Source organism: Phodopus roborovskii, unplaced genomic scaffold, assembly GCF_943737965.1.
Source record: "Phodopus roborovskii unplaced genomic scaffold, PHOROB, whole genome shotgun sequence".
Classification (NCBI taxonomy): domain Eukaryota; kingdom Metazoa; phylum Chordata; class Mammalia; order Rodentia; family Cricetidae; genus Phodopus; species Phodopus roborovskii.
This window is the reverse complement of record NW_026126648.1, coordinates 11,771,362-11,797,599: the sequence shown is the minus strand read 5'-3', so window position 1 is coordinate 11,797,599 and position 26,238 is coordinate 11,771,362. Positions and strand designations below refer to the sequence as shown.

Here is a 26,238-nt window from a genome sequence, read left to right as displayed (position 1 = left end):
CAATGTTCCCAAGAAAAGTGGTAGTGAGTCCCCAAAACGGCCTTCACTTGGCAGTTGTCCCCATATTTCATCCATCTCTAGTGGATACAATAATGTCCCTGGTATATAATTGGAGTCTAATTCCTGGGGTATGTGATCTTTTGTCACAAAATAAAATCTAAGAGAGATAATAAAATAGATTTCAAATGGTGAAATGACCCTGGATCAGCCAGTTGGGCTTAATGAAGCTATAAATAAAAAGACAAGAGGCTGAGGAGATGGCCCTGTAGGTGATGCGCTTGCCACACAAGCATGAGGACCTGAGTTGACCCCAGAACCCACATCAACAACATAAATGGTGTGTTGGAGCTGAAGAGATGGGCCGGTAGGTTAGAGCACCTTTTGTTCTTGCACGGGATCCAGATTTGATTCCAAACCCCCCTAAGCATCCACAGCTCCAGTTCTAAAATACATATGACATGCAAACATTCAAAACACTAATGTACACAAAATAAAATAGTGTTTTAATGCAGACGTTAAAGGTGTGGTCGCATGTGTTTGGAGCTGAGACTGTGCAGACTGGCAGAACTTCAGAGCTTACCGAATATGCAGTCTAGACCAACTGGCAATGATGTACAAGGGGCAGCACTTGAGGAATGGTACCCAAGGTTGACCTGTCTTACACATTTGCACACATTACATATATAAATACACACAGGGTGAGGGGGAGGGGAGAGGAGACATGGTCCAAGTCAGAATAAAGGAAGCAGGACAACAGAAACTGAAGTCAGAGTGCAATAAGGGAGAGGCCTCGATCCAAGGAAGGCAGAAGAACCACAGACCTGCAGACGCCTCCCGCACAGCTGTGAGGTGATACATTTGTATTATTTCAAGGCACTAAGTTTGTGGCCATCTGTTTCAGCCACAGGAAACTGATGCCCTTCATGGGACACGCTCTTTACACAATATTTAAATTTATCCATTTTTTAACTCACTGTCTACTTAAACTCATCCAAACAATGCTCATGGAACCGGGGCTTTGACACAATTGTGTATTTTTTTCTTTTTTCTTTTTTTTTATTTTATTTTATTTAATTTTATATAACAGTCCAATTAAATGAAAACAAACATTTATACACAATATTTGGGAATTTGGGCGTCGTTCTTTCCAAACTACTTCCTGCTGGTAAGGGGCGCTGTCTTAGGGGATTCAAAGAAGATTCAGATATCCTAGCTGTAGTCTGTAGGGCTGTTTTGTCCAGCTGTTTTGAATGTAGGATCAGCTTGTACTCTGTTTCAGGCAGTCTGGCATGATCAAACCACATTAGTCTGGAAGGAATCCACATCTTTTCATTTTCTGTGGAAACAAAAATAGAAATCCTTTTTCCCCAGTAACTTGTCCTTCAACTTAAATTTTGGAGTCAAAGCACAATTGTGTATTTTTTTTCTAATGCATGTCAAATTAATGTTATTATCAAGTCTATTACCATTACCTCCTGATAATACTCAAACGGCAATGTGTGTCCTGCTTTACAAAACCCTGGACCTCTAAAGTGTCCAGGTCCTCAGGATGGGAGAACAAAGTTCTGCACAGGCTCTCCCGCTCACCATGGCTGGCCTGTACACAGGCTCTCCCGCTCACCGTGAACTTTGACTCACCTTGATACCCTCGGTTCTTTGTTCCGTCCTCTGTACAGGTCAGCAGACCTGCTGCCACCAGGACCTTCCAGGATAGTGATGGCTGAGCAGATCACAGACCACCTGGCCAGGGCCCCTGAGGGCATCCCTCTCATCGTCATCCTCTAACAGCATGTGGATCAGGAAGGTGAGGCATCAGCATCAGCATCAGCAGTAGCAACCCTGTCTCCACATTCTTGTGTTTCCTTCTGTAGTTCCTTGGTGTTGTACTCAGTTGTCATCAAAAGCAGCTGCTTGGGATGTCACTCCTCTCCTCGTGAACCACTGAGCCATACTCACACGATACAATGATAAGTCCAAGAATGTGACTTAAATGATGCTTTCAGGAGCTACCAATGGTGGGATTAAACTTTCCAGTGATCAGCGGCCTTAAATAGGGAAAACCCTAATGCATTCAAATTAGTAGTCCAAAATGACATGTGCTCAGCTGGTGATGTAGTTCAGAGTAAAGAGTTTGCAAAGCCCTGGATGCTTTCTTCAACATCACAAAAAAAGGGGGTGGGGAATGAGCTAGCGGATAAGAAACAAGTAACCGGGCCAACAACATTGTATCAAATACAGAGTCTCTGCTGCTGAGGTGGCGGGACAAGACTAGGCAGCGGGTGGAAAAAATCCTAACTCCTAACTCCTTAAAACTGGATATGATCAGAGGCACCTGTAATCCCACCACTTTGGAAGGGTTAGATTGGAGATCATCTTTGATCACGTAAGTTTAATTGGAGATAGAGAGGGAAATGCAGAGAGAAAAGGAGAAGGGAGATGAGATTTCTGCTAAATTTCCCAGCACCGAGCCTGACAGTAAGTATTCAATATGTTAGCTGAGCCTAAACTGGGAGCAATAACCATTTTCTAAGTATGCAGAGCGACAGCATCTATACCAGGGGACCAGATCTTTTTCTGGGGTTGGGATGTGTTCTGGAGCAGTGCACGACTGCTGGTTTAGAAGCACCTATTTTCAGATGTTTAAGAAGCATCTACTTCGTTTTCAACCAATTTTCATTTCAGTGAAAGACGTAAACACGAGGAATGTGATGGGAGGGTAGAAAAGAAAAAAGAAAAGGCAGCAGGCAGAGGAACGGGTCTCCTGCTTGCCAGCTGACTTACTGGCCCTAGCTAGGTCTGCATAGCTGGATCTTGAATGGGAACCTTACTTCTCATTGGGTTCCCGGTGTGCATCTGTTGCCAACGCCTGCCCCCTTGTGGAAATGTTGTAAACTGCATGTAACCTTCAAAATGTTCTTGAATGGTTTCAGTGATCCAACTAGCCCTGTGACCTGTAAAATAAAATCACTAGTCCTGGCTAGCTCACCCAGTGTAGCAGACAGCAATGAATGGGACCAGTTCTCCTGCTCTCACACACCCGGGGCCAGCTCTACTGTTTTTCCCAGATGAGGTACAGGACCTACTCTCGGGACTCATGTACTTGGTGAGCAGCAGCGCCAGCATTTCCGTTCCTATGCCCGAGGCCACTCTCCCACCTGTCACAGGTGGCAAGAGGTGGGAGGGAGAAGGGCACATATCCCTTACCCTTGCTGCCCCATGGAGGGGACGGGGGCAATTCTGCTCTCACCCACAGGCCCGGCTCACCCGTGCACAACACCCCACACACACAACAGGGTCAACTAGTGTGCTAGCCCCGTGAGGTGCGGGCCCCCTCTCCCATGACGACGGAAGCAGTGCTGGAGAGCTCACCTAGGGGTGATGGCCAGGGAGAGCTGGCAGGCTGACCAACCCAGGTACCACCCAGGTCCAGAACCAGGAATACCAGTTGGCCCCTCCCAGCATCCACCTTGTCTAGGAACTGCTGGAGTGTGTGAAGGGGGCGGATCTGCAGATCCAAAGCTACAAGTCTGCACGACACAGAACAACAGGATATCTAGGAAGGGTCCCAGGGAGGGCCAGAACCAAGGGTGTAGCAGAAGTCTGAGATCTTGAACCAGACCAATGACATACTGCACGAACAAGTAAAGATGTATAGTCTAAAGGGAGTGCTGTGTGACTCACTGGGACACAGTACAGCTTCTACACTGAGATTGGAGGATGTTGTTTTTTTTTTTTTTTTTTTTTTTTAGCTTTTAAATTTTGCTTTGTGGGGGTGTTTGCAAGGGCAGAGGGCACAAGAGACAGGACAGGGAAATGAGTGGGGTCAGGATGCTTGATGCGAACTCCACAAAAAAATCTGTAAAAAGCTGTTTTTTAACAAAAAAGAAAAAAGAAAAGAAAAAATATCACTAGCCAGACACATTTCATAATGCAGCATCTGTATTCTCCCAGAAGATGCCTCCAATGGCTCCTTGGAACATAAGGGACCAAGAAGGTCGAGTTTGGGGAAGAACAGAGAAGGAGAGCAAAGAAAGAGATACTTTAATGGAGGATGCCATTATGGGGTTAAGGAGAAATCTGGCACTACGGAAATTCCCAGGAATCCACAAGGATGACCCCAACTAAGAATCTAAGCAATAGTGGAGAGGTTACCTTAAATGCCCTCCCCCTATGATGAGATTGATGACTACCTTAAATGTCATCACAGCCTTCATGCAGTAGCTAATGGAAGCAGAAGCAGAGATCCACAGCTAAGCACTGAGCAGAACTCCTGGAATCCAGTAGAGAGAGGAGTAGTGAGCAAAGGGGTCAAGACCAGGCTGGAGAAACACACAGAAACAGCTGACCTGAGCAAGTGGGATCTCACAAACTCCAGACTGGCATCTGGGGAACTTGCCCCCTGAACGTGAACCAGGCCCCCTGAACGTGGGTGTCAGTTGGGGGTTCTGGGCAATGGAACCAGTATTTATCCCTAGTGCACAAATGGACTTTGGGAGCCCATTCCCCATGGAGGGAAACTCCCCCAGCCTAGACACAAGGGGTCCTGCCCCAAATGATGTGACAGACTTTGATGATCCCCCATGGGAGGCTCACCCTCCCTGAGGAGTGGTTGGGGGATGGAATAGGGAGATGGTGGGGGAATGGGAGGGAAAGGGAACTGGGATTGGTATGCAAAATAAGATTTTTTTAATTTAAATAAAAATTAATTTAAAAAAAAAGAACTCAAGTTTGATTCTCAGAACCCACATCAAACTGCTCTCATCTGTCTGTAATTCCAGGTCCAGAGTGATCTGGTGTCCTCTTCCGGCCTCTTCAGGCACTGCACTCACTTGATAGACAGGCAAACATGGATAAGCTAATTATAAAAAAAGGCCTCACCAGGGCTCTCTAGCTCCAGTTGATACTGGCACATTTCCATCTAGCCTTTTCTACCCATGCACACACATTTTTCACAATCATGTTATAGACTCACAAGTTTTCAGAATGCCGACAGTTACAGCCCGCCACACTAGCCATAACAGGACAGCAACAGTTTCCATGATGCTGGAATCTTCAAAACTGTGGCTTCATGATGACGTGTTTTAGTGTAATTGGAATGACATCACCTGTTACATGTGTCCCATACAACATCACTAAGAATTATTTCAAACTGAGATGTTTTTTAATAGCACCATCGTGTTTAATATCAGCACAGTTGTGCTAATTAATGGCACTGCTTCTTTGCAGTGTGATGGAGTCCAGTGCCCGGAAAGCCCTTCCAAATGCTGGCCCTTGCTACTTCATGGCTGTGTGATGTTGGGCCAGTAGTAATGTCTACACCTCACTCTCCTCAATGACACAGGCAGAGGAACTGAGTTTTCCTCTGTGGAGTTGTGAATCAATGAAGGTGCACTAGTAAATGTTAGAAACATGTTAATGTAGTGATTATTTAACAGCATTGGACTGTGGGTCTTCGGGGCTATTTCCATGACTTCAGTACTTTAAACGTAGGAATTCCGTTTGTCACAAGTCTCTGCCCCGGTGCCTGGTTCTTACCTAGCATCTAGTGGAATTATTAGCTCGGATGATGTAAAGCTTTTAGAGTACTGATGGAGACCACTGAATTACTTCCCAAGGGAGCTCTGCTAATTGGCCTTCCCCCACACACTAACATAAAATCACCCTAGTCTGCTACCTCTGGCTACTGCTACATCATTGTTTCTGAGGAGGTTGAGACAAGTGGATCCTGGGGCTCACTCGCCAGCCAGCGTAGCTGTGAGTGAAGACCTTGTCTCCAAACACAAAGGATGGTAGAGCAACATCTGAGGTTTTTCTCTGGCTTCCATATGTGTACACACATGCTCACATACCTGCTCATACATGTGTACATACACACACACACACACACACACACACACACACACACAAAATGGGCTGGTGATACATACTACCATCCTCTGACCATTTAAACACATCAGGCCCTTAGCCTATATTCACTACATCCTTGGAGATCATTAAGGCCTCATCCCATGAGAGATAAATGCAGACATTCAGGGTTGCACAGAAATAAGCATAAGAACCGAGTCCCCACGCATGCTGACTTCTTCAGACTCTGTTTTTCTATCCCACTGGTGTGGGTGAGTTAGAGAAGGTCTCAGTTGCTTACTAGAACAGACCACAGCAGGCTGCTTCCTAGCACTCTATGGCCATACCATGCAGCTCTGACCATTCCCAGAAGCTGTGGCCAATGCCCGACTTCCGGAACCACACAGGCTGAGGGAACCTGAAAACCCACTAAGCCAGAATTCAAAGTCCATTCAGCCAACCAGCTCCTCAATAAACTTTAGCAATAGTGCTTATCTTTGAGGGCAAAGCAGAGCCCAAACCTGATAGACTCTTCTAGACTATATTCGAGGACTAAGTTCACAAGACCCCACCCAGCATGAATTAAGAGTGTCTGTACAATTCCTCTCCACCCACACTAATGCTCACTCATCTTGTCATACCTGCTACTTTACTGAAGCCTGTCCTCAAGATCACAATGGCAGCGGCCAAGCCAGTGGCCAGCAGCTAGGTTTTAGCTTTCATTTCTCTTCCCGGCAGCATTACCCCGTCCACCTCGACACATGCTCTTTAGCCCAGCACACCACATCCTTAGTTCTCCTCCCTGCCTGTTCCCCATCAGAATCTGCTGTTCTTTGGGTAGGATTTGTGTTCCCCGTTTATGTGCTGACCCCTCATCACATGTGGACCCTTGGGCCTCTTGAAATGCAAACAACATGAACCTATTTTCTTTATAGCTACCCACCCCCCAGTAAATGTGAAAATGTGAGCAACACAAACCTTTTTTTTTTTTTTTTTTTTGTTAGCAGCCTCCAGTATTTCCATTGCAGTAGCACAAGATGGACTAATGTCATTTATACTATTAAGGTTACTCTTGTGTGTATGGGTGTCTGTGCATCATGTGTGCACCTGTGCCCGCCCGCAGAAGGCATCAGATCCCCTAGAACTAGTTGTGAGGTACCATTTGGGTGCTGGGAATCAAACCCAGGGCCTCTGGAAAGAGCAGCCAGTGTTCTTAACCACTGAGTCATCTCTCTGTGTTTTAGCAGACTCAATCGCTGATCTTCCCTGGGTAACTTTAGTGTCACCTCCCAGCCTATTTCCTTGCTGTTCAAGTCACCCTTTATTGCCTGCACTGTCTACGAATGTTTACAGCATTAGTTACAATAGCCTGAAGGAGGAGACGGCCCAAGAGTGTAGCCACTTGTCAACTGGATGAGCACAATACCTTTTGATACAAGGGAGTATTCATCTTCCATCACCAGGTGACACAGTCTAGAGAGGGGAAGTGTGGAGACCATGCCATGTGTGAACCAGGCACGAGATGTCAGATGTTATGAGATACCCAGGACAAAGGAGCCCTCTGACGTAATGAAGATGAGCGTCAGTCCGCAGCCAGGGGGCGGGAGGCACTGAGAGATGCTTAAGAGCCCTGGATCTGCCTGTCAATGAGAATACTCTGGAACTAGAGGTGATGGCTGAACCCCAGAGCTGTGTCCTAACAGCTGAAGTCTGTCCCTTAAAATGGCTGGTGCTATGTCATTTCATGAGAAGAGAAAGCAAACCAAAGTTCTTTATAATTGGTGACCACCTGGTGATGGGATTCTGGCAAGCAACGATGATGCTAATTATCTCTCTGGGCCTCGGTGTCCCCATCTGTAAACTGACCAGACTGGATTACATCACAACTCCTTAACCAGAACAGTCTGAATCAGTCACATGGAGAGCTGCTTCTGACCTCGCAGGGCCACCCAAGCCTCTAGTCATGTATGTGCACATGACAGGCTGGCACCTGTGTTGCCACATGGAAAACACTTACCTCAGATCAACTCTACTCTCTTTTCAGACACCAAGAGAAAAGACCCCCACACCTCATGGTTCCACTCTCCTAGGACCCCTGTATGCACATCAGGACTTGAGTAAAAAAGGTAACAGAAGACATGAAGCGTGTTTATTAGGAAGAATACTGCAAACACTCACAGATGGTTCTCCTGCACACTTAGCCTAGGCTGGGACACAAAAGGACATCATGACAGAGTCCATTGGGTTTGCTTACATCACACAATTCTCAAGGCAGTTCAATTCCAGGCCATAAAAACCACATCTATGGCACCAACATGGAGTTCAAAAACAGGCTGGACTTCAAAGTGCCCCAATGCCAACCAATGAGAGGCGCATCCCAGCAGATTCCAAAGCCATCCAGGATGCTGTGATGCTGTGATGCAGGCTGTCCACACACCTGCTGGGCCCTCAGCACTGACAGTGCTACCTATTGACAGGTCTCCTGCTCTTTTCCCATAAACACCACACTGTCCCAGAACAGCAAAGGAATGCTATGTAATAGACAAACAGGACTGGTTATCTCATAACGCAGACAGGAATACAGAAAACATGGGGCCAGATGCAGCCACTCATTGGTTAGTGATGTTTTGGGAGGGTCCTCCCAGGCACTGAGATGAGGCTTAAAAATACGCTGGAGTAAGCTCTGTCTTCCCTTCTGTGGTTACCACTTGGATTAGGCTTCCTGAGTTTGGCCGTTTATTCCCAGTAATCCAGTCATGGAAGGTTCTAGAATAAGAAGAGAACATTCTTAAAGCAAAACTCTGGATACATGCTAATATTCTTATGGGTGGCCATGGGTGTGAAAGGTCATTTCTGGGTGAGCTATGAGAAAGCCAGAGACATCAAGGAATTAGAAACAGGTCCCCAAAGAGCTTGGTGCCTGACTAGGAATTGGTGTAATCTCAGCTTTTACCTTTGTCCTTATCTACATGATGAAAGTGTTTCACAACACAGCAATATGATTTTCACTAATAAAACAGACTTTAGATTATTAACTGTAAGAGACAGATAAGCACACCATATAGGCATCCATCCCTGAGCACCTATGGAGGTCTGATTTCCCAGACTGCCAAGGACCCCAAAGAGCATGCTATCTGCACATAACCCACACACATTCTCCCAAACTCCTTAAACCACATCCAGACTACTAACAGTAACTCACACGACACACATACTGCAACATTAACAGCTGTTACAACTGTACTGTCTTTAGGAAATAACAGCACCCACTCAGTACAGAATAATTTCTTTCAGTGTTCTTGATGTGAAGTTGGCTGAGTTGACACGTGAGAACCATCAACAAAGAAAGCCAGCTTCTGCTTTATTCCTTCTCAAATTTAAAAGGATGATAACCCACTCTTTAATTTCAGCAAAACATGTATGAAGTACCCAAGGCAAGACACAAAAAGCAGGCTGTGATAGCAAAATATATTGGGAATCTAAAATATTGTGGAGAGGGGCAACTAAGCCGATCAGGAACAAAGGAAGATCTTGTTTATGAAGTTTAAAAGCCAAGGAGAAAAAAAGGCACAAAAGTTTGCAAGCAACAGCAACAAGCAGTGAAGCTTTACATTTGAGAACAGTTGAGCTTTACATTCACCTGACTCTGGATCTCAGACCTCTAACTGGAAAGCATTCAGCTCTTAGGATGCAACTCTGTGCTCCCAGTGAGCAACCCTTCTGACTAGATTTGACAGTCAGCTGCCAGATACTCAGGCTCCTTCTCTGGATATTGTACAGCCAAGAAAGTGTATAGTCTCCGAACCCAAATCACTGCTGAAACGCCCTGAAATACTGTCAACGGTCATGGTCCCATCTCTGGGCTAGAGCTGAGCTGGGTGCCTTTGAGAGGGACAAAGGGTTTTTGTGTTCATCACACATGTCTGTCTTGCCTGTGGCCTCTCCGGCAGTGTGGCATGGGTGCCAGAGAAGGCATGCTTACCATAGAGGGTAAAGAAAGCAATGTGCTCACAGCGTTTCAAACAAACTTCACTCTAACTTGTCCAGTGAGTTTCGAGTGGGTAAAGAGGTCACTACAGCAAAGGGTGCCTGACAGCCCTTGCCGGGGAACCTGGGATTAAGCACCAGTTCAGACCCAGGAGCTTTGAGGTTGAGTCCAGAGTCTAGATTCTAGGTTAATATGTCACTCAAGCATTGTAGGAACATTGACCTTTAAAGAGAAATGTAAAAGTAGTCACAAATCAAATCATGGTGTCTTCTGCAACTTCCCTTTTCAATCAGGTATTAAAGCATGATTCCCAGTTCACCATGTGGTCAGCAGACCCACAGCCATGCTAGAGCCTAGATTTGCTGTTCTTTGGGCAGGGTACTCAGTCCCAACTCTTAGATCAAAATAATTTTCTATGAGCATTAAATAAGTAAGAGGATATGTGAGTAGGGGACGTGGCTCAGTCAGTAAAGTGCTTGTCACAAAAGCATGAAGATTATTTAGATCTCCAGAGCTCACAGAGAACAAAGTCAGGCACAGCCGCACAGTGCTGAGGAGGCAGAGACAAGAAGCTCACTGGAGTTCATGCTCCAGCCAGCCAGTATATCAGTGAGTTTCCGATTCAGTGAGACTGTCTCAAAAAAAGAGAGAGAGAGATGTCTCAGTGGGTAAGAATGCATATTGCTTCTATAGAGGACCTGAGTTCAGTTCCCCACTTGCTCTCCAGGCAGCTCACAACCCTCGTAACTCCAGCTCCAGAGACCTCAAGTCTCTGGCCTCTTCCAACACCCACACTCGTGGGCACACACCCACAATTACATATAACTGAAACAAACACATACATATAACTGAAAATAAAACACATCTTTTAAAAGATGTAGAAAATGGCTGAAGAAGACACACAATGTCAATCACATCTGACTTCCTATGTATGCACATGTTTGCGCGTGCACACACACACACACACACACACACACACACACAGAAAATTTTAGAATAGTGCTTGGCACATAACTAGCAATACATGAGTACTTGTTTTCTCCATGTTAGTTACGTGAGTTCTAACATTATGTCATAAATAAACACCCACTGCAGCCATCAAAGCAGCTATGACACTGGCACTTTGTGGAAGGTCACCTCCTATAGGAACTGTGACCTAGCCATCTCCATACGAGGCAGCATCTGGCTACAGTAAGTATTCTGTAAACCCAAACTTCCTAAATAGAAGACTTCAAGGAAAAAAAAGAAGAGGAGGAGGAGACGATGATGACTTAAAGGAACTGAGAAAATGAAACACCAAGCAATAAAACCAACTCCTTGTCCACTGAGCTTTCAAACTGTCCACACAACTGTAACTCAGCACTGATTGAGACATGTGACTGAGACTCCCCGGGCCCGCCCCCCTCCCCCCACCCCCACCCCCCCCACCCCCCGTCTTCCTGCCTCAGAATTACCCCTGGGATATATTGCCAATATAAGCGGGAGATGGGGATTACTGAACACTTGCTGTGGGTCAGACACACTGCCTAGCTAGTGCTAACACACACTATCATTTCCTTCCCTGCACCTTGGACCTCTTTAACACAGGTAAGCCATCTGTGTCCTAGGGTGGTTTACAGATGTGCTCACTGTGGTCGGACAGAGAGAAGGGAGTCAGGACTCATGTCAGGGCTATTAATCCCTCCACACAATTGCTCTTCTCCAAATCCAGGTGCCTCAGGACCTCAGAGCCCCAGAACCTTCCCCAAGATCACCGAGAAACCCCAAAGGGCAGGGGACAGAGACTGGAGGTTGCTTAATCACTGCCTGTGATACTCACTCAACCAGGAACTCTAAGGGTGTCCAGGAGCTGAAGTCTGCCTCAGGCATTGATTTCCTGTTCATTGGAGTATCCAGGGTAACCCTGCAATGTAGAGATAAGTGTGTCATTTGTGCATAGTCTTTGTAATAACAGGAGCCGGGTCCTTGACCATGAAAAGACAAACAGCATCAGCACTGGGAGCCTCTAGCACTGAACATGACATTTACATGCAGAGATCAGACAGGATAATCAGAGAGCGAGAGCGGCAAGCTGTCCACATTAACAAAAATCACAGCTGAGGGAAATCCAATAAGGCTCTTTGTGACTCACACTAGGGCAGACAAGAAGAAAACAGGGAGAGTCACATTTCACCTTTACAGCTTTTGTAAAAGGCAAGTGCTTTATTAAGTCCTCGTGCACACTCTCAAATGATTTATGTGAAATAATACTCCTCAAAATATCAAAATTATAAAGTATCATTTTCAAGTATATGGCTGCCTTCCAAGAAACTTGGGATCTTCAGGAAGAGAATACAAATTGGCCCAAAACATTTGGGCCTCAGACATCAGTCAGAACAGCCGGGAGGCAGCTCAGTCTTAAAACCTTACAAGTGAAGGACTGGAAAGCTAGCTAGTCCCTGAGCGGCCCCAGAACCCTTTACATACCAGAAGCAAGAGTCACTGAAAGAATATACCATGTCCAAAACAGCAACATCTGCTTGAGACAGCTGACAAGGGATTTGCTTCCTGTCAGTTAGAAATTTCCCAACAGATTCTCATGATCTCCTACCTAATTTCCCCCCACATGATGCCCCCGCTTTGCTACGCATGCGCACACACACTGCCTTTATACAATTTAAAGAACTAAATAAATTGTGTAGACTCTTTAAAAGTAGGAATGAGGGGGTAGAAAAAAAAAACAGAGGCAAAAAAGACAGATGCATCCCTCAAGACAGATCATCAAAACCCCGAAACACTGTCAGAGGCTGAATTCCTAGGTTGACACCTAGCCTGCAATGTAACAGAAACAGGGCCTTCAGAAGATAATTAGGTTGGGGGTGTGGCCCCATTGATGGATTTGGACACTTATAGAAAGGGGCTGAGGAAGCCCATTTGCCCTTCTACCATATGATAGTAGAAAGGGGACCACCTATAGTAGCATTCTCAACCTTTGGGTCGTAAGCCCTTTGGGGTCAAACAACCTTTTCACAAGGGGCTATCTAACACCCTTAGAAAACACAGATATTTGCATTATGATTCATAACAGTAACAAAATTAGTTATGAAGCAGCAACAAAAAAACATTCGGAACTGGAGAGATGGCTCAGTAGTTAAGAGCACTGACTGTTCTTCCAGAGGATCTGGGTTCAAGTCCCAGCATCTACATGGCAGTTCACAACTGTCTGTAACTCCAAGATCTGACAATTTCACACAGACATACAGGCAAACACCAATGCAAATACAATAAAAATAAATACATTATAAAAAATTATGGTTGGGGATGACTACAACATGAGGAACTGTATTAAAGGACTGCAACATTAGGAAGGTTGAGAATCACTACCTACAAGCTCTCACCAGACACCAAGCCTGCTAGCATCCTCAACTTGGACCTTCCAATCCATACAACTGTGGTCAGTATAATTGTGTGGTTTATAAAATACCTAGTCTAGGGTATTGTGTACAGTGGTAGGAATACAGTAAGATAGGAGCTTAAGGGGCGTTAGTGTACACACTCAAAGCCACGATAGAAAGGGACTCTCAAAATGTCAACACTCGGTGTCAGGCAAGGGGTAAGCAATGGGAACTCCTAAGCACCTACGGGAGCACAGCAATGGCGGCAGCCCCGGGTGGCATGCCACTGTTCTTCCCAGCAAGGCTCTGGCAGAGCTGATGGACGGCGCCCTTGGCCATGCCGTAGCCGATCATCCCTGGGAAAGTGAAGGAAACAGTTGGTTACATAGACATTAGGTGCAATCTCCTCAGCTCTCTGTCCCTTGAGACTTTAGCCACAGCCATACCTGGCATCCTCACTAGCCCTACCAAAATAACAGCAACCAGGAAAAGGTCATGGGATGACTGGGCAAGGGTGTGGCCCCTGGCCAGCTCCCAAGAATGCAGGTTTTAAAAGGCATTGGTGCCAACAGCCTTTCAACTTCCTGAGTGGCATGGAAGAGCACAAAAGGTCCTCAGCTGGATATTTCAAAAGTGGAGCTCTCATGCCTGTTCCCTGATGACTGGAAGGGCCCCAGACTCTCTAACCTCGATTTTGTTCATGCGTATACCTCAACCCATCAACAAGGCTGCACTGAGGACCAAAAATCAACCAGGAAAAAGGCAGGGAGGCCACAGAGGCCAGGTGGTGTAAGGGAGTGCTGAGCAGATGAGGGTGGGCATAGCTTTGCATAGCACCGGCTTGACTAAGCTGCTTGCCCAGGGGCATCAAGGAAGGTGTTTTCCCACTGTCCCATCTATTCATGGTACCCTCGATAGTGCACAGCTATCCCCACTGTGGAACAAGAATCTACTGACCACTGGGACCATTCCCTTCCACATCCACTTTGCACAGCATCCGATTGTGTGTTCTGACATGGCTGCCTGCTACAACTCTGACCTTGACATCATTTCTCTATGATCTTCATGCCCATCACCATCATGCTAGTGCTTGAAAAGGACTGCTTGCTTCCAGGTACCAAACCCCTACATAACCATCGTATGTCAATGAGCCTCCTCTGACCATGAATCCCAGGTTCCCTGATAGGCAAATGAAAATGCAAGGCAGCTCCCTGACTCCTAGGGTAAAACCCCAGATCCACGCTGAAGGTGACGGCTAAGGACACACAATGATTCCTAAGCACTGTGATCCAAGGAGAATCAGCAGCCCTTGCAGCCACCAGCCATCACTACACATGAATGCAGGTAGCCCTGGAGCCCAGGGGATCAGTTGCCCTGGAGCTGGAGTAAGAGGGGGTTGTGAGACACCCGGTATGAGTGCTGGGAGCCCAACTCAGGTCCTCGGCAACCTCACCAAGTGCCCTTAACCACTGAACCATGTCTCCAGCTCTGTTTAGTTTCTGAAACAGGTTCTCATTATGTAGCCCTGGCCAGACAAGAACCAGCTACATAGCCTGGGCTCGGCCTCAAACTTAGAGCAATCCTACCTCTATCTATGGATAACCGGCATGAGCTTCCATGCCCAGCCACAGAAAGAGAAGGTATTCAATACATTTTAAAAATTACATTTATTTTGGGTCCATGTGTGTATGGAAATCAGAGCACAGTTTGTGGAAGCTGTTTCTCTCCTTCCACCACATGAGTCCTGGGGATCAAATTCAAGTCATCGGGCTTGGTGGAAAATGCCTTTACCCACAAAGCCCATCTCCCCAGCCCCCAATACATTTTTTTACTCATATGAATGTTGATGGTCATGGTGGCAGATACCTGACATTCTAGCAATTGAAGTGTGAGTTCAAATTCATTCCAGGCTACATAAGATAAACCTCTCTCTCTCAAAAAAAAAAAAAAAAAAAAAAATATATATATATATATATGTATATATGTATATATAATATGTATATATAATAATTTCTACTATAAAAATATTTGAATGTAAACACAGATGTGGCATGGGTGCACACAAGAACACAGATGGAATGCTCCACAAGGATGCCTGAGGTCTGTGACCTCCTGAGGACTGCTGTAGAGATCAGGCACTTGAGCAGGTGCCAGTCTCCCTATTAAGTGTGTGCCTTTCAGCACCGTGTGAATGTTTCCTACATGCACAGGTTAAAACAGGCTAATAAAACATACATGAATAAGAACAATACACTGCCATCCCGCTTTCTCCCTACGATCTCTTCATCAGGCTCGGAGCCCTTGGTCACATCAGCTCCTCTACACAATGTTTTCAGAGACAGAGTCTTCCCTTCGCTCTCACTTTATCCCCTTGCCTTGTCCAGGACATTTACTTAGAGAGTAATTCACCAGGGTGTGGCGTGTATAAAGAGCTGCACATGTTCAGGCAATCCGTGTGAGGAGTACGTCTTGACACGGGCACACTGGCTCCCTTAAGCTTCCTCTCCCCCCACAACGCAGCTCTGCTAAGTGAAGTCAGTGATGCTGTTGTCATGGAAGGTCCGCCAAATGCAATAGCTGCAGAGGCAACCTAGGCCCAGGGAGGTGGGAGTCACAGCCCAGTCCGGGAACCAATCACTGACCAGCTTCAGCAACAGCACTGATTGCCAAAGAGGGTCAAGGTCTCAAGAAGTTATTAGAGGAGTATTTCACCATCCTCAGCTTAAGCCAACAGCAGTTTAAAAATACAGCTCAGCAAAGTACAGGGCACTCTCTCTACCTTTATATTTCTACACTGTGAGGACCAGAAAGCTTTGGGAGGAAAGAAATGAGAACCAGCAACCCATCGATTAATTCAACAGAATAACACAGATATGAGATCATTTGCAAAATACTAAAAAAGTACATACGACTATGCTGGATACTTTCTTCCCAATTATAATGTGATCATACAGTCCCTCAAGAGTGGCTTCCAACCACACACAGCCCAGAATGGCTGCAGAGCAGAAGGGTCATTAAGATGAACCATCACCGTGGGGCCATCTGTACTTGTAAGCCAAAGGAAACTGAAGCTTGCTTTGTCCTTTAAAAATTAGTCTTTCATTCCCAGGGTTTTGGTTTTGAAATGTCAACCTATTACTCATTTCTCTATTTACTTTCTAGCGCGTCTGCCCTATGTCACCTTTAATAAAAACCAGCTCTCAACCAGACAGACGTCTAACATTTACACAGCTTTAATTATTGCAACAGCCACAGACCTCTTAGATCCTATGCTCTGTGAAATGCGATGAGCAGCAAGAAATTACTAATTAGCAAGAGCCTCATGGTTCAGTGAGCTACATTAAAACTGAGAAGGTGCCCCAAGATCTCTACCGCTTGTCATTCAAGGAAATGTACCTCTTAAAAACACGGTTAGTACAGATGAGGTTAGTGCCCACCCCTCTGGGCTCCTTTCTTAGATGCCGTTAGCCATGGCCCTAAATGAATGTGTGACTTGAAATACACCCCACTCCCAAATTTGTGTGTTGTACTAACCCCACTATAACTTAGAACCTTACTGTGTTTGGAAGAAACACAGGCCTTTAAAGTGGTGCTTTAGTTAAAATGATGTCTTTAGGGTGCAACTCTAATCCAGAAGGACCAAGGAACTTAGGATCCAGACACACAGAGGGATGATCATCTAGCATGCAAGAAGGAGCCACCTACAAGCCAGTGATTAAGTCCTGGAAACCAACCCTACCAACACCCTCGTCTTAGACATGGTACCTCTAGAATCATCAGGAAACATGTGTCTATTGATTAAGCAAGCCAAGGCATGGAAGCCCCAGCAAAAGAATACAGGAGTAAGAAATACAAAAGGAAGGGTCTTTGCACTGGAATGAAAGCAGCTCACAATTTAGAAACGATGAGGGGTTTGGTTCAAAGTTCATTCACTATGCATTCATTAAATAAATCTGGACAATTTATTTAACTCTCTAGGTTTTGGTTTTCTAACCAATGAATTGGAAAGGTAACAATGATGCGTATGCATGATTCAACAAAAAATATATGTGCAGTGGAAAGTACATATAATAATACTTGGTACTTGATGTGAATATAGTAAGACCTACCATGTGGTAGGCACCATCTATGTGCTCTTAAGCTAGGTACTACTGTCACTGTTTTACAATTAAAGAAACTGTGGCAGATATTTGACCAAAGAATTGGAGTCAAGAATACACCTGCCAATATACTTCCTTGGGACCCGCGATTGCAATGTAATGGTAATACACATCTAGTTTACTCTGTATTGCTCTATTGACCACAGATCATAAACCAGATGGGTACCAAATTACAGTCCCATGACCGGGGACAAATGTAAATGATCAAGATTGTTCCCCCAAAAGATGACTCCAGCATAAAAGGAATGCAATCTGCCCAATGGGAAAGCTCCTGAGGGCACAATGGGAATTGCACCTCCTCAACCCACAATGCATTTGGTAGCCCCAGCAGGAGAAGCATTCAGGCTGCACACATGGAAAAGATAAAGGCTTACCAGGGGTCCCATCCAAGGCAGCCTTGGCCCCAGCCAGGGTCAGGAGGCCTCCTTCCTTCAGGTGCTTGGTGGCCAAGTGGCTGGAGATGGTGGATGTCCACATACTCTGCTTCCACATCAGGTCACAGTTTTTAAAGAGTGCTGGGGGAAGGGCACACATGGGCACTCATCATTCCCAGACAAGAACCCAGAAGGCAAGCTCAACTCACATGGCCCTCACTACAAGAGGCCCTTCAGGCCCTGCTGTTCTACCTCGGAGGTCTAATAAAAACAGCACAGGGATCAATGGTCAGAGGCGCAGGTTTAACCACAGGCCACACAGTGCCCTGGGTCTCAGCGTCCTCACCTACTAACTGCCAGAGTTTCAGCCAATAAACTCTAGCAAATGAACCTGGGTTCAACAGACGCACCGGTCTGTCATGGCTTCAAAACTGTTTTTACTTTTATGAAGGCTATTAGGTTTATAATAGAACTTCTATCACTATTCTGGCTTCTACCCCTGATAAAAACCCAAGAGATGATCACCCTGCGCCCATAAAGAGGGTTTTTACAGAGTTACATTTTCATGGAAAAAGTTAATGAGCGCCTTTAAGAGCCTGTAAAAGATAGCTGAAATGGCAGCCACTTCACAGCTGTGTTAGCCCCTAGCCATTCCAGAGACTCAAAAAGAACAGGTGGTAATGTCTCACTGTCAGGACCTGCCCCCTCCCCCCCCACACACACACACCCTAGCTCTCACATGGTGTCTTCACCTGCCACCTTCCTCCATGGGATAATGCTAACAGAGAACCCTCACTAGACACAGAACTTCAGCTCTGGACTTCCCAGCCTGCAGAACTGTGTGTGAGCAGTCAAGCCCTACAAATTTCCCACTTCTGTCATCACAAACCAAATGAAGAGGCAGAGCCGTGGCAAGTATCCTGAGAGGCAAACAGAAAACCAGCCAGCCTGGTGCCTCATCTAGGCCAGAGCCATGTCAGCTAGACAATGAGCAGAGCGGAGCAGAGGCAATAATTAATGTGGAAAAGACTCACACTTGGACTTGGCGTTGCCCCCAGCCCATCCTCCAGCCACACAGAGAATGGCGTCTACCTTCTGGTCACCTAGGAGCTTCCCAACTTCAGCAGTGACCTTAAACAAAAGAGGAGAAAGGTGAGCTAAACAGGCCTTGCCTTCTCTTTCCCTTTGTTTTAAGCCAGTTTACAAGAACCAAGCAATTGGCTGGGGAAACTAGATGAGGGAAGTTCTGTGCATTTTGGATAATGAGGCCAACAGCTTTTCACTATGGATTTCATAAGGTTGAGCTTTACACGAACAATTCTAAAAGGCATAAGCACTTCCTGAAATCTAAATATAAAGAAAAGGAGAAAGGGAACTTAAGAAAATCGCTAGAGCCTCATGACAAATAGGTGAGGTTTTGGTATGTTCCTTTCCAAATTTTCTCCAGGAACCGTAGACTCATGATCTGAGAAGGCTCCATTCCACTTGACCCACCCCACCCCAAACAAAAACATCTTTTTCTATTTTGTTTTATTTGAGACAGGGTTTCTCTGTGTAGCCCTGGCTATCCTGGAACTCACTCTGTAGACCAGGCTGGCCTCAAACTTAAGAGACCCGCCTGCCTCAACTCCCGAGTGCTGCAATCAAAGGTCTGTGCCACTACTGCCCAACACAAAAACAGCTTTAACAAAGAAATATCATTAAAAAACACAAGAGCAAGAAAATGACAGCCACTGGCAAAATGCTAGTACATGCTGAGTACATGGGGTTAATTTCAATGGTCTCCATGTTTGAAATATCCACATACTCTCATTATCATTTATGAAAAGGGCAGCCTGGCACACAGACCATGCTGGCCAGCCACTGTGGCTCTTACTGGCTGGAATGTCTGAGGTGATGCCTCGAAGTGTTCCGTTTGCTCCATCTTTTGAAAATTCATACTAAGACCCAGAGTTTCTCTAGCAACATCTCCATGGAACCACTACTTCTTTTGGGAAGACTCAAACTGTTCCTTCAAAGGGAATGCTCAGCCAGTGAAAAGCAAGCCTTTCCTGCACACCACACCTAATGCTCCCTTTTCAGCCTTCTACCTACTCTGGCTATATTATTTGTTGACCTTCCTCCTATGACCCTGAACAATCCTAGAGGTCCTTCCCTTCTTTCAGAAGTCAAGGCTCTCTGGTCAGACTTAGACCCAAGACCAATGGGTCATGACCCCTTTGGGGGTCAAACAACCCCTTCCACGGGGACACCTGAAGCCATCAGAAAATATAGACATTTACATTATGATTTGTAACCATAGCAAAATTACAGTTATGAAGTAGCATCGAAATAATTTTTTTTTGGGGGGGGGGGTTCACCACAACATGAGGAACTGTATCAAAGTATCCCAGCATTGGGAAGGCTAAGAGCCACTGACTAGACCCTGACGGCCAGAGGTTGCACCAACTCCCCACACACCTGGCAGGCACAGGGTCCGTGCCACCCTGCCTACATTTCAAGGATGCACAGAGCAAGCAGCAACTATGAACCATCTGACTCTACACCTATGCTTCATTCTTATAATAAAGTAAGGCAATTCCAAATTCCAGCCTCTTGGATTTTGCTTTCTGCCCAAGAATCTAGAGATTCAATTCTCTTCTCATGCCTATATCTCCTCTCCCTGGTTGAATGTTTTGACCTGGGGACCAATTTCACATGTATTGGGATTAACTTCCCTCTCTGGGTGCCTCAAAATTGAAATTGGAAGTATCATGTAGTTGGCTCTGAAACTCACAATGGAATGGAAGTAGAGATCTTAAAAGCTAAGATTATAGTAACACATTTTGCCTTGCTGATGCGTTCTATACAGTCAAGTCTCAGGTGGGGACAACCTATATGGTGGCTAGCAATATGGTTCAGCAAATAAAAGTGCTTCCTGTACAGACCTGTTACCTTGACCACTGGATTCAGTACTAACTACCAAGAGTTGCCCTCTGACCTCCACACATCGATTATGGCATGTGTGCCTATATTAACATTCTCATTAATTCATCCACCTCCCTTTCTCCCCCATCTCGGATAACAACCTGGAAGGACTGTGGCTCTCTAAGCCCACACATTGCTCTCCTCCTGAGTTTTAGCTTTTATTGCTGTATCCACATGGCTGCTTTGAGGCAGCTTATCTCATTGTGTAAGAGCACAACCGTGAAGTGCACTACCTGGGCTCAAACTGTAACTATGCCATTCTCCTACCTGCCTGATCTTAGGCCAGCATCTTTCTGCACATCTTTCCCACATCTGTAATTCAAACCAGTCAAAGAACATGAAGCATCAGCCAGTGTTGAGATCACCAGAGACAGCACAACAAAGTAGACTTCTGCCCCAACTCTAGCACTAACTAACTTCTCAGACTGTCACTTACTGGCTCAAACCTAGTGACCCCATTGTGACATGGCCCATCTGCCAGCCTATCCAGGAGTCCTGAACACAGAGCATACCACCCAGAAGCAGGTGGGGATTTCCTTGGGAATGAGGGTTGGGAGCACTAGCCTGAGTCCTCCAGGCAGCGGATCAGAAGAGCTGCTCCAGAGGTAGGACTGCTTAAGAGCCTCTAAGAAGTTCATACTAAAACATCCATCCAAATGACAATCGTCTTTTTTCTGGGGAGTAGCAGGATCTTGGGGAAAAGGTGGTGTTGCCATTTATTTAACATATTTCTAGAGTTTTATTGGTTTCCCTGTCTTACAATTTGGGCATAATTTCATAACTGAAAATAAAATAGTTTGTATTTATGCTTTGAACTAGGGTAACTTCACTTTTCAAAATATTGCAGATATACAAAGATGTTTGACTACACTACTCTTGTTAAATAGTAAAAACAAACAAAAACTCAAATAAGAAAAACCCTAAGGCATACAATAAAGAAGCTAAGTGAGCTGTACATAGCCAATCAACAAAATAAAGTACAAAGTGTTTAAGTGAGATGATGCATTTAAAGTAAATGGTAAAGTTTTAAAATATAAAACATAAGACATGCAAAAGCAGTTAACACCCAGCATGCAAAGACAAGGAAACATGCCAAAATCAGCTAGTCAGAAATTGATGCTAAAATGTATCTTTGCTTTTGCTTTAAGTTTTGTTTTTCACTTTTTCTAAAGCTTTCCTCTGGGGGATTTCAGAATTGGCTGACAAAGAACACAGTCAGAGAAACCCTCCCTGGGCCTCTCCTCTAACAGTGAGGGACCTTTTAGAAGTACCTGGTCAGCCTGCTCCGTAAATGAGTCTGTCATTTTAACAATGACACTGGCACTGGCCTCTTCATTCTCCACCACATCGATGCTGGCCACCCACTGGAGCAGGAAAAACAGTTTAGGGTAAGAGTCAGTGAGTTGTGAATTCTCTAAAGAGCCACACCCAGAAATGGGAGCAATAGGGACAGTGGGCTTAAACTGAAATGCATGGGACCAAAAATGCTTCCAGTTTGCAATCTGGGACTCTGAAATATTTGCATATACTTATCCTGGGGATAGGACTGGAGTTTACATGCAAAATTCACATTTGGTATGCACATTTCATATACATTGTCTACTCAGTCTGAAAGAAATTTTACACAGTCCTTTTAATAATCTTGAACATGCAATAGGTTTCATGTCATGAAACTTCCCAGCTGGGGCATCACACAGCCCTTAAAAAGCTTCAGATTTAGAAGCAGTTCAGATTTTTGCTGAACATGTTAACAAAAACCCACTAGAGAAAGGAAATAACTGATCTCCCACACATCCCTTTAGGGACCAACTGACTGTGGCTGATGCACCTTCTACCACACTTCTTCCCAAGCCATAGCGCTCCTTCCTCTTCCCTGCTGTCCTCTCAAGGACAAACTCTACATGTATCTAAAAGCCCCGGAGTTCAGCAAAGCCTCTGTGAAGAGCCATAGTGAGAACCAAAAGTCTTGCTGGCCTATGAGCTCTCACAAATACTTAACCCTGCTAGCACAGGAGACAGCCACAAATAATATGGAGTTGGAGGGACATAACAACCATCCTTGCAAATGCCAGATGCTGAAATATAAACTACACATGCCACATGTTGTTATGCTTTTCATTTCATAAAACCATTTCAAGTGTAAGCCCCTTCACAACTCTTGGGTGCACAGTGATGGACAGCTGCCCAGCTGTCCTATGGAAGACCCCCTTCTCTGCAGCAGACAGATGGGCCTTCGGTGTGCATGCCTGCTCAGGTATTAATGCTAGCTCAGCCATAATGTGGCAATCTTCTTCATCAAAGAAAGCAGGTGAATGATTAACAGGGCTAGTAAGAACAAAATGAGATGGGGGATACTTACTCCTGGCATCACTCAGAAATCTCCGGGGTCCTTCAGGCTAAAAACCCCAGAGGTTAGTATCTACCTTTAATTGCAAATACAGCATCAATTCAACAACACCCATTACTTGTGTACCACAAGCCATGGGGAATAATAACAGAGACAAAGTCAGCTCCACCCCAGCCCTCCCTAGGGTGCCAAGAAACAGAATTTGGGGTAAATCAGCACACCAGGCTCAATGCAGAGGCCAAGCAGGAACACCGCTTAGTAGCTGGCTCCCTGGTTCATGCTCAGCTGCCTTCTTAAGAGCCACAGCCCAGCCTGCCTAGAGATAGTGCCACCCATATTAGGCCAAGTCCTCAACATTAATCGTCCATCAAGACAAGCTCTCTCACAGACATGGCCACAGGCAAATGTGATCTGAGCAATTCATCCACTTCCAGGGGGACTCTAGGTTGTCAATGTGACAATAAAAGCTAACTAGCAGAGGGGGATGGTTTAATCTATAAAGTCAGAGTCAGAGAAAACTGATAGGTAAGAGTACAGGACCCAGTGGAGGTAGACAAAGCCCACACCCTCAACGCTGCCTTTGTCTCCGCCTCCATCTGCGCAGATCGTGGAAGACACCCCAGGCTTCCAATGTTCTAAACAGGCAATAGTATTACTCTTGTATCACACTTAAGCCAGAACAAAATCCTGGGCCCTTCTCTCTGGTCTCAGAGGATCCCTTGCCCAGGCTAACTAAACTCTCAGGTAAGTGCTCCAAGCCTCGGGACTAACTCTAAGACAAGTCTCCTGTGCTGATCCTTACTAAGAGGCTGCGGCCAAGATCAGCTCTGTGTCCCCTTGTCCTCTGGGAGTGGGCACCTGACTAGGCTAAGTAGTTGAAATATCCTTAAATAAGCAAAAATGTCAGCAGCTGCGGGGCTGAGCCTTCGACTGCCCGTTCCAACAGGGGCTAAACAACACTAGTAAAATATTAACCGCAGTACTTTTACGCTAGCACGTAAAAGGCTTTTATTTATCTATTTATTTATTTATTTTGACCAGTTATCTCACTCAATCATCACAATCGACCCAAGAGTAAAGAGGAACATTACTGTCATTTTATTTTACAGGGGAAACTGAGGCTAGATCAATTCAAGAGGACTGGGCAGCCCAATTGCAGAGTCTCCCTTCTGCCCTTCCCCCTGCCAGTTCGCTCATCCCGTTCCTCTCCCCCTCCCGAGTCACGCTGGACCTAATGGGCCTGGAGGAGGCCTTAGGGAGCACCTACACCACGCGTTCCTTGCAGGGCAGAGGCCCGACACCTGTGGCCCAGAACGGACCGGAGCATGCGAGTGTAGCCTAGCCACGGGTGCACAGGGCCGGTCGTCCCCCACCCCACCCCGACCCCTACTCCAAGAGTCCGCCGCTCGCAGCGATCGTCCCGCAGCGTTACCCAGTTGCGGGCTCGGAAGGCCTGCACGCAGCGCGAGCCCAGCGCGCCCCTGCCGCCGTACACCAGCACCCGGCGCGCCTCGCCCGAAGCCGCCATCAGCTCCTCCTCTCAGGCTCCCACGCGCCGGGATCGAATGTCAAGCGGGAACGCACTGCCTGCCGTGCCCGCCCGCCGCTACCCAACGCGGAACTCAGAGGGGACGCCCGCCCCTACCTGCGCTGTGCCCCGCCCCGAAGCCCCGCCCCGAGGTGGAACCGGAGGCATTGCAGAGCCACGCCTCCCATCTTGGCCAATAGGAGTGCGTCGGCTGGGGCGCGTGATCTCGGCGTGCCCCGCCCTAAAGCTGAGACACATTAAACCACGCTAGTAGACTCCCGGCCCGCTAGATGACGTGCTCTCCGCTGCGCCCCGCCCATCTGCCCAGCCTCCACCCCGTGAGCCAATAGGAGCGTAGCTTGCTAGGCGTGGCCCGCCTTCGCCCGTAGGGCCAGAAAGCGTGCAGCATTCCCTCCGGTATACCCTGCCTGGGGTGCCAAGTTCAGCCCTCAAGCAGAGATGTTTTTGGCCAAGAACAAGAGTTCAGTCGTACAGTTGCTCCAGAGCTCAAGTGAGTGAAAGTAATTGCTGATACGAAAAAACCACCTAAAATATTTTAACCCCCAAGTAAGAGTATGAACCTGGCTTGACCCCACTGCCTAACAGCTGTGTGGCCTAAGTACCTCCTTCAATTGTTCTGTGCCTCAGTTTCCTTGCTAATAAAATGTGATTACTAGTCTGTGCCTCTGGAGTAGGAGAAAAGAGTCTAAAAGGTACATCGAGAAGTGTGAGGCTATCAGTATTAGTCTTATCCGTACCAGTTATTAAAATTCACTGAGCCTCTTAGAAGTCTGTTACTTTTTTCCAAATGGGAGGGGGGGCAGTTGTCTATCTGGGGACACATTTAAAAGCGAAAATCTGCCAAAAGAGAAATACAAAATGTGTAGTGCTCTATAGTTTAAATGCTTGCATTTCTGGAATTGATGCCTCTAAAACAAAGGATATGGTGGGAGTTATTGCTATATTTAAAATAGTATTAATGTTTAGCACAAGAGGCTTTGGTAGGGGCACAAATTTAGCTATGATTAAGTTTTAGGCCTGTCCTTACAACTCTCTGGCTGCATGTAAGCAAGGGATATCCTAGATCTATCTTTGAGGCCCACCAAATGATGCCAGCCATCCCCAGGAGATCCTGGTGTCACCTCCCACTCTATGCTCCTAACAACTGCACTGCTGGCATTTAGCGTCAGATAACTGGGACTGAGCAGGGCAAGTATGTTTATAGTATTCACAATATCTCTGGACTCTAACCCTAGAGGTCAATAGCAAGCCCTTGGTCATAAAGATCAAAATATCTCTAGCCAGGCCTGGTTGCTCAAGCCTGGAATCCCAGATGCTCAGGCAAGAGGACCACAAGCTCAAGGTCCTGCCTGGACAACAATGAATTCAAGCTAGACTAGGTAGCTTAATGAGACCGTTTCAAAATAAAAAGTGTTGATGATGTAACCCAATGATGAAGCATTTGCCTAATATGCCCAAGGACTTAAATTCAATCCCTGGAGCTGGGGTTCTCTAAATGTTCCCTAAGATCCCCTGATGGGCAAAATTCACCTTTAGCTAAGAACTATTCCTTGTCTCTGTTGCAGCCTTTGCAAGCAGATATTACATTGAACTTCTTCATGAAGCTCCAGCCCACAGGGTGCCTTGTAGACAACA

The 26,238-nt window shown here is 46.0% G+C and overlaps 1 protein-coding gene across 1 annotated transcript; it reads right to left on the bottom strand.

Moving 5' to 3' along the window:
• Positions 1 to 7,979: 7,979 nt before the first annotated feature.
• On the bottom strand, positions 7,980 to 24,634 carry Qdpr (quinoid dihydropteridine reductase). The gene is made up of 7 exons (XM_051174074.1): positions 24,487 to 24,634; positions 21,979 to 22,071; positions 18,775 to 18,871; positions 17,741 to 17,881; positions 13,454 to 13,562; positions 11,652 to 11,735; positions 7,980 to 8,610 (listed from the first exon to the last, which is right to left on the bottom strand). Exons 1-7 carry the CDS (start codon positions 24,580 to 24,582, stop codon positions 8,505 to 8,507), a joined length of 726 nt encoding a protein of 241 aa, XP_051030031.1. The 5' UTR covers positions 24,583 to 24,634; the 3' UTR covers positions 7,980 to 8,504.
• Positions 24,635 to 26,238: the final 1,604 nt, after the last annotated feature.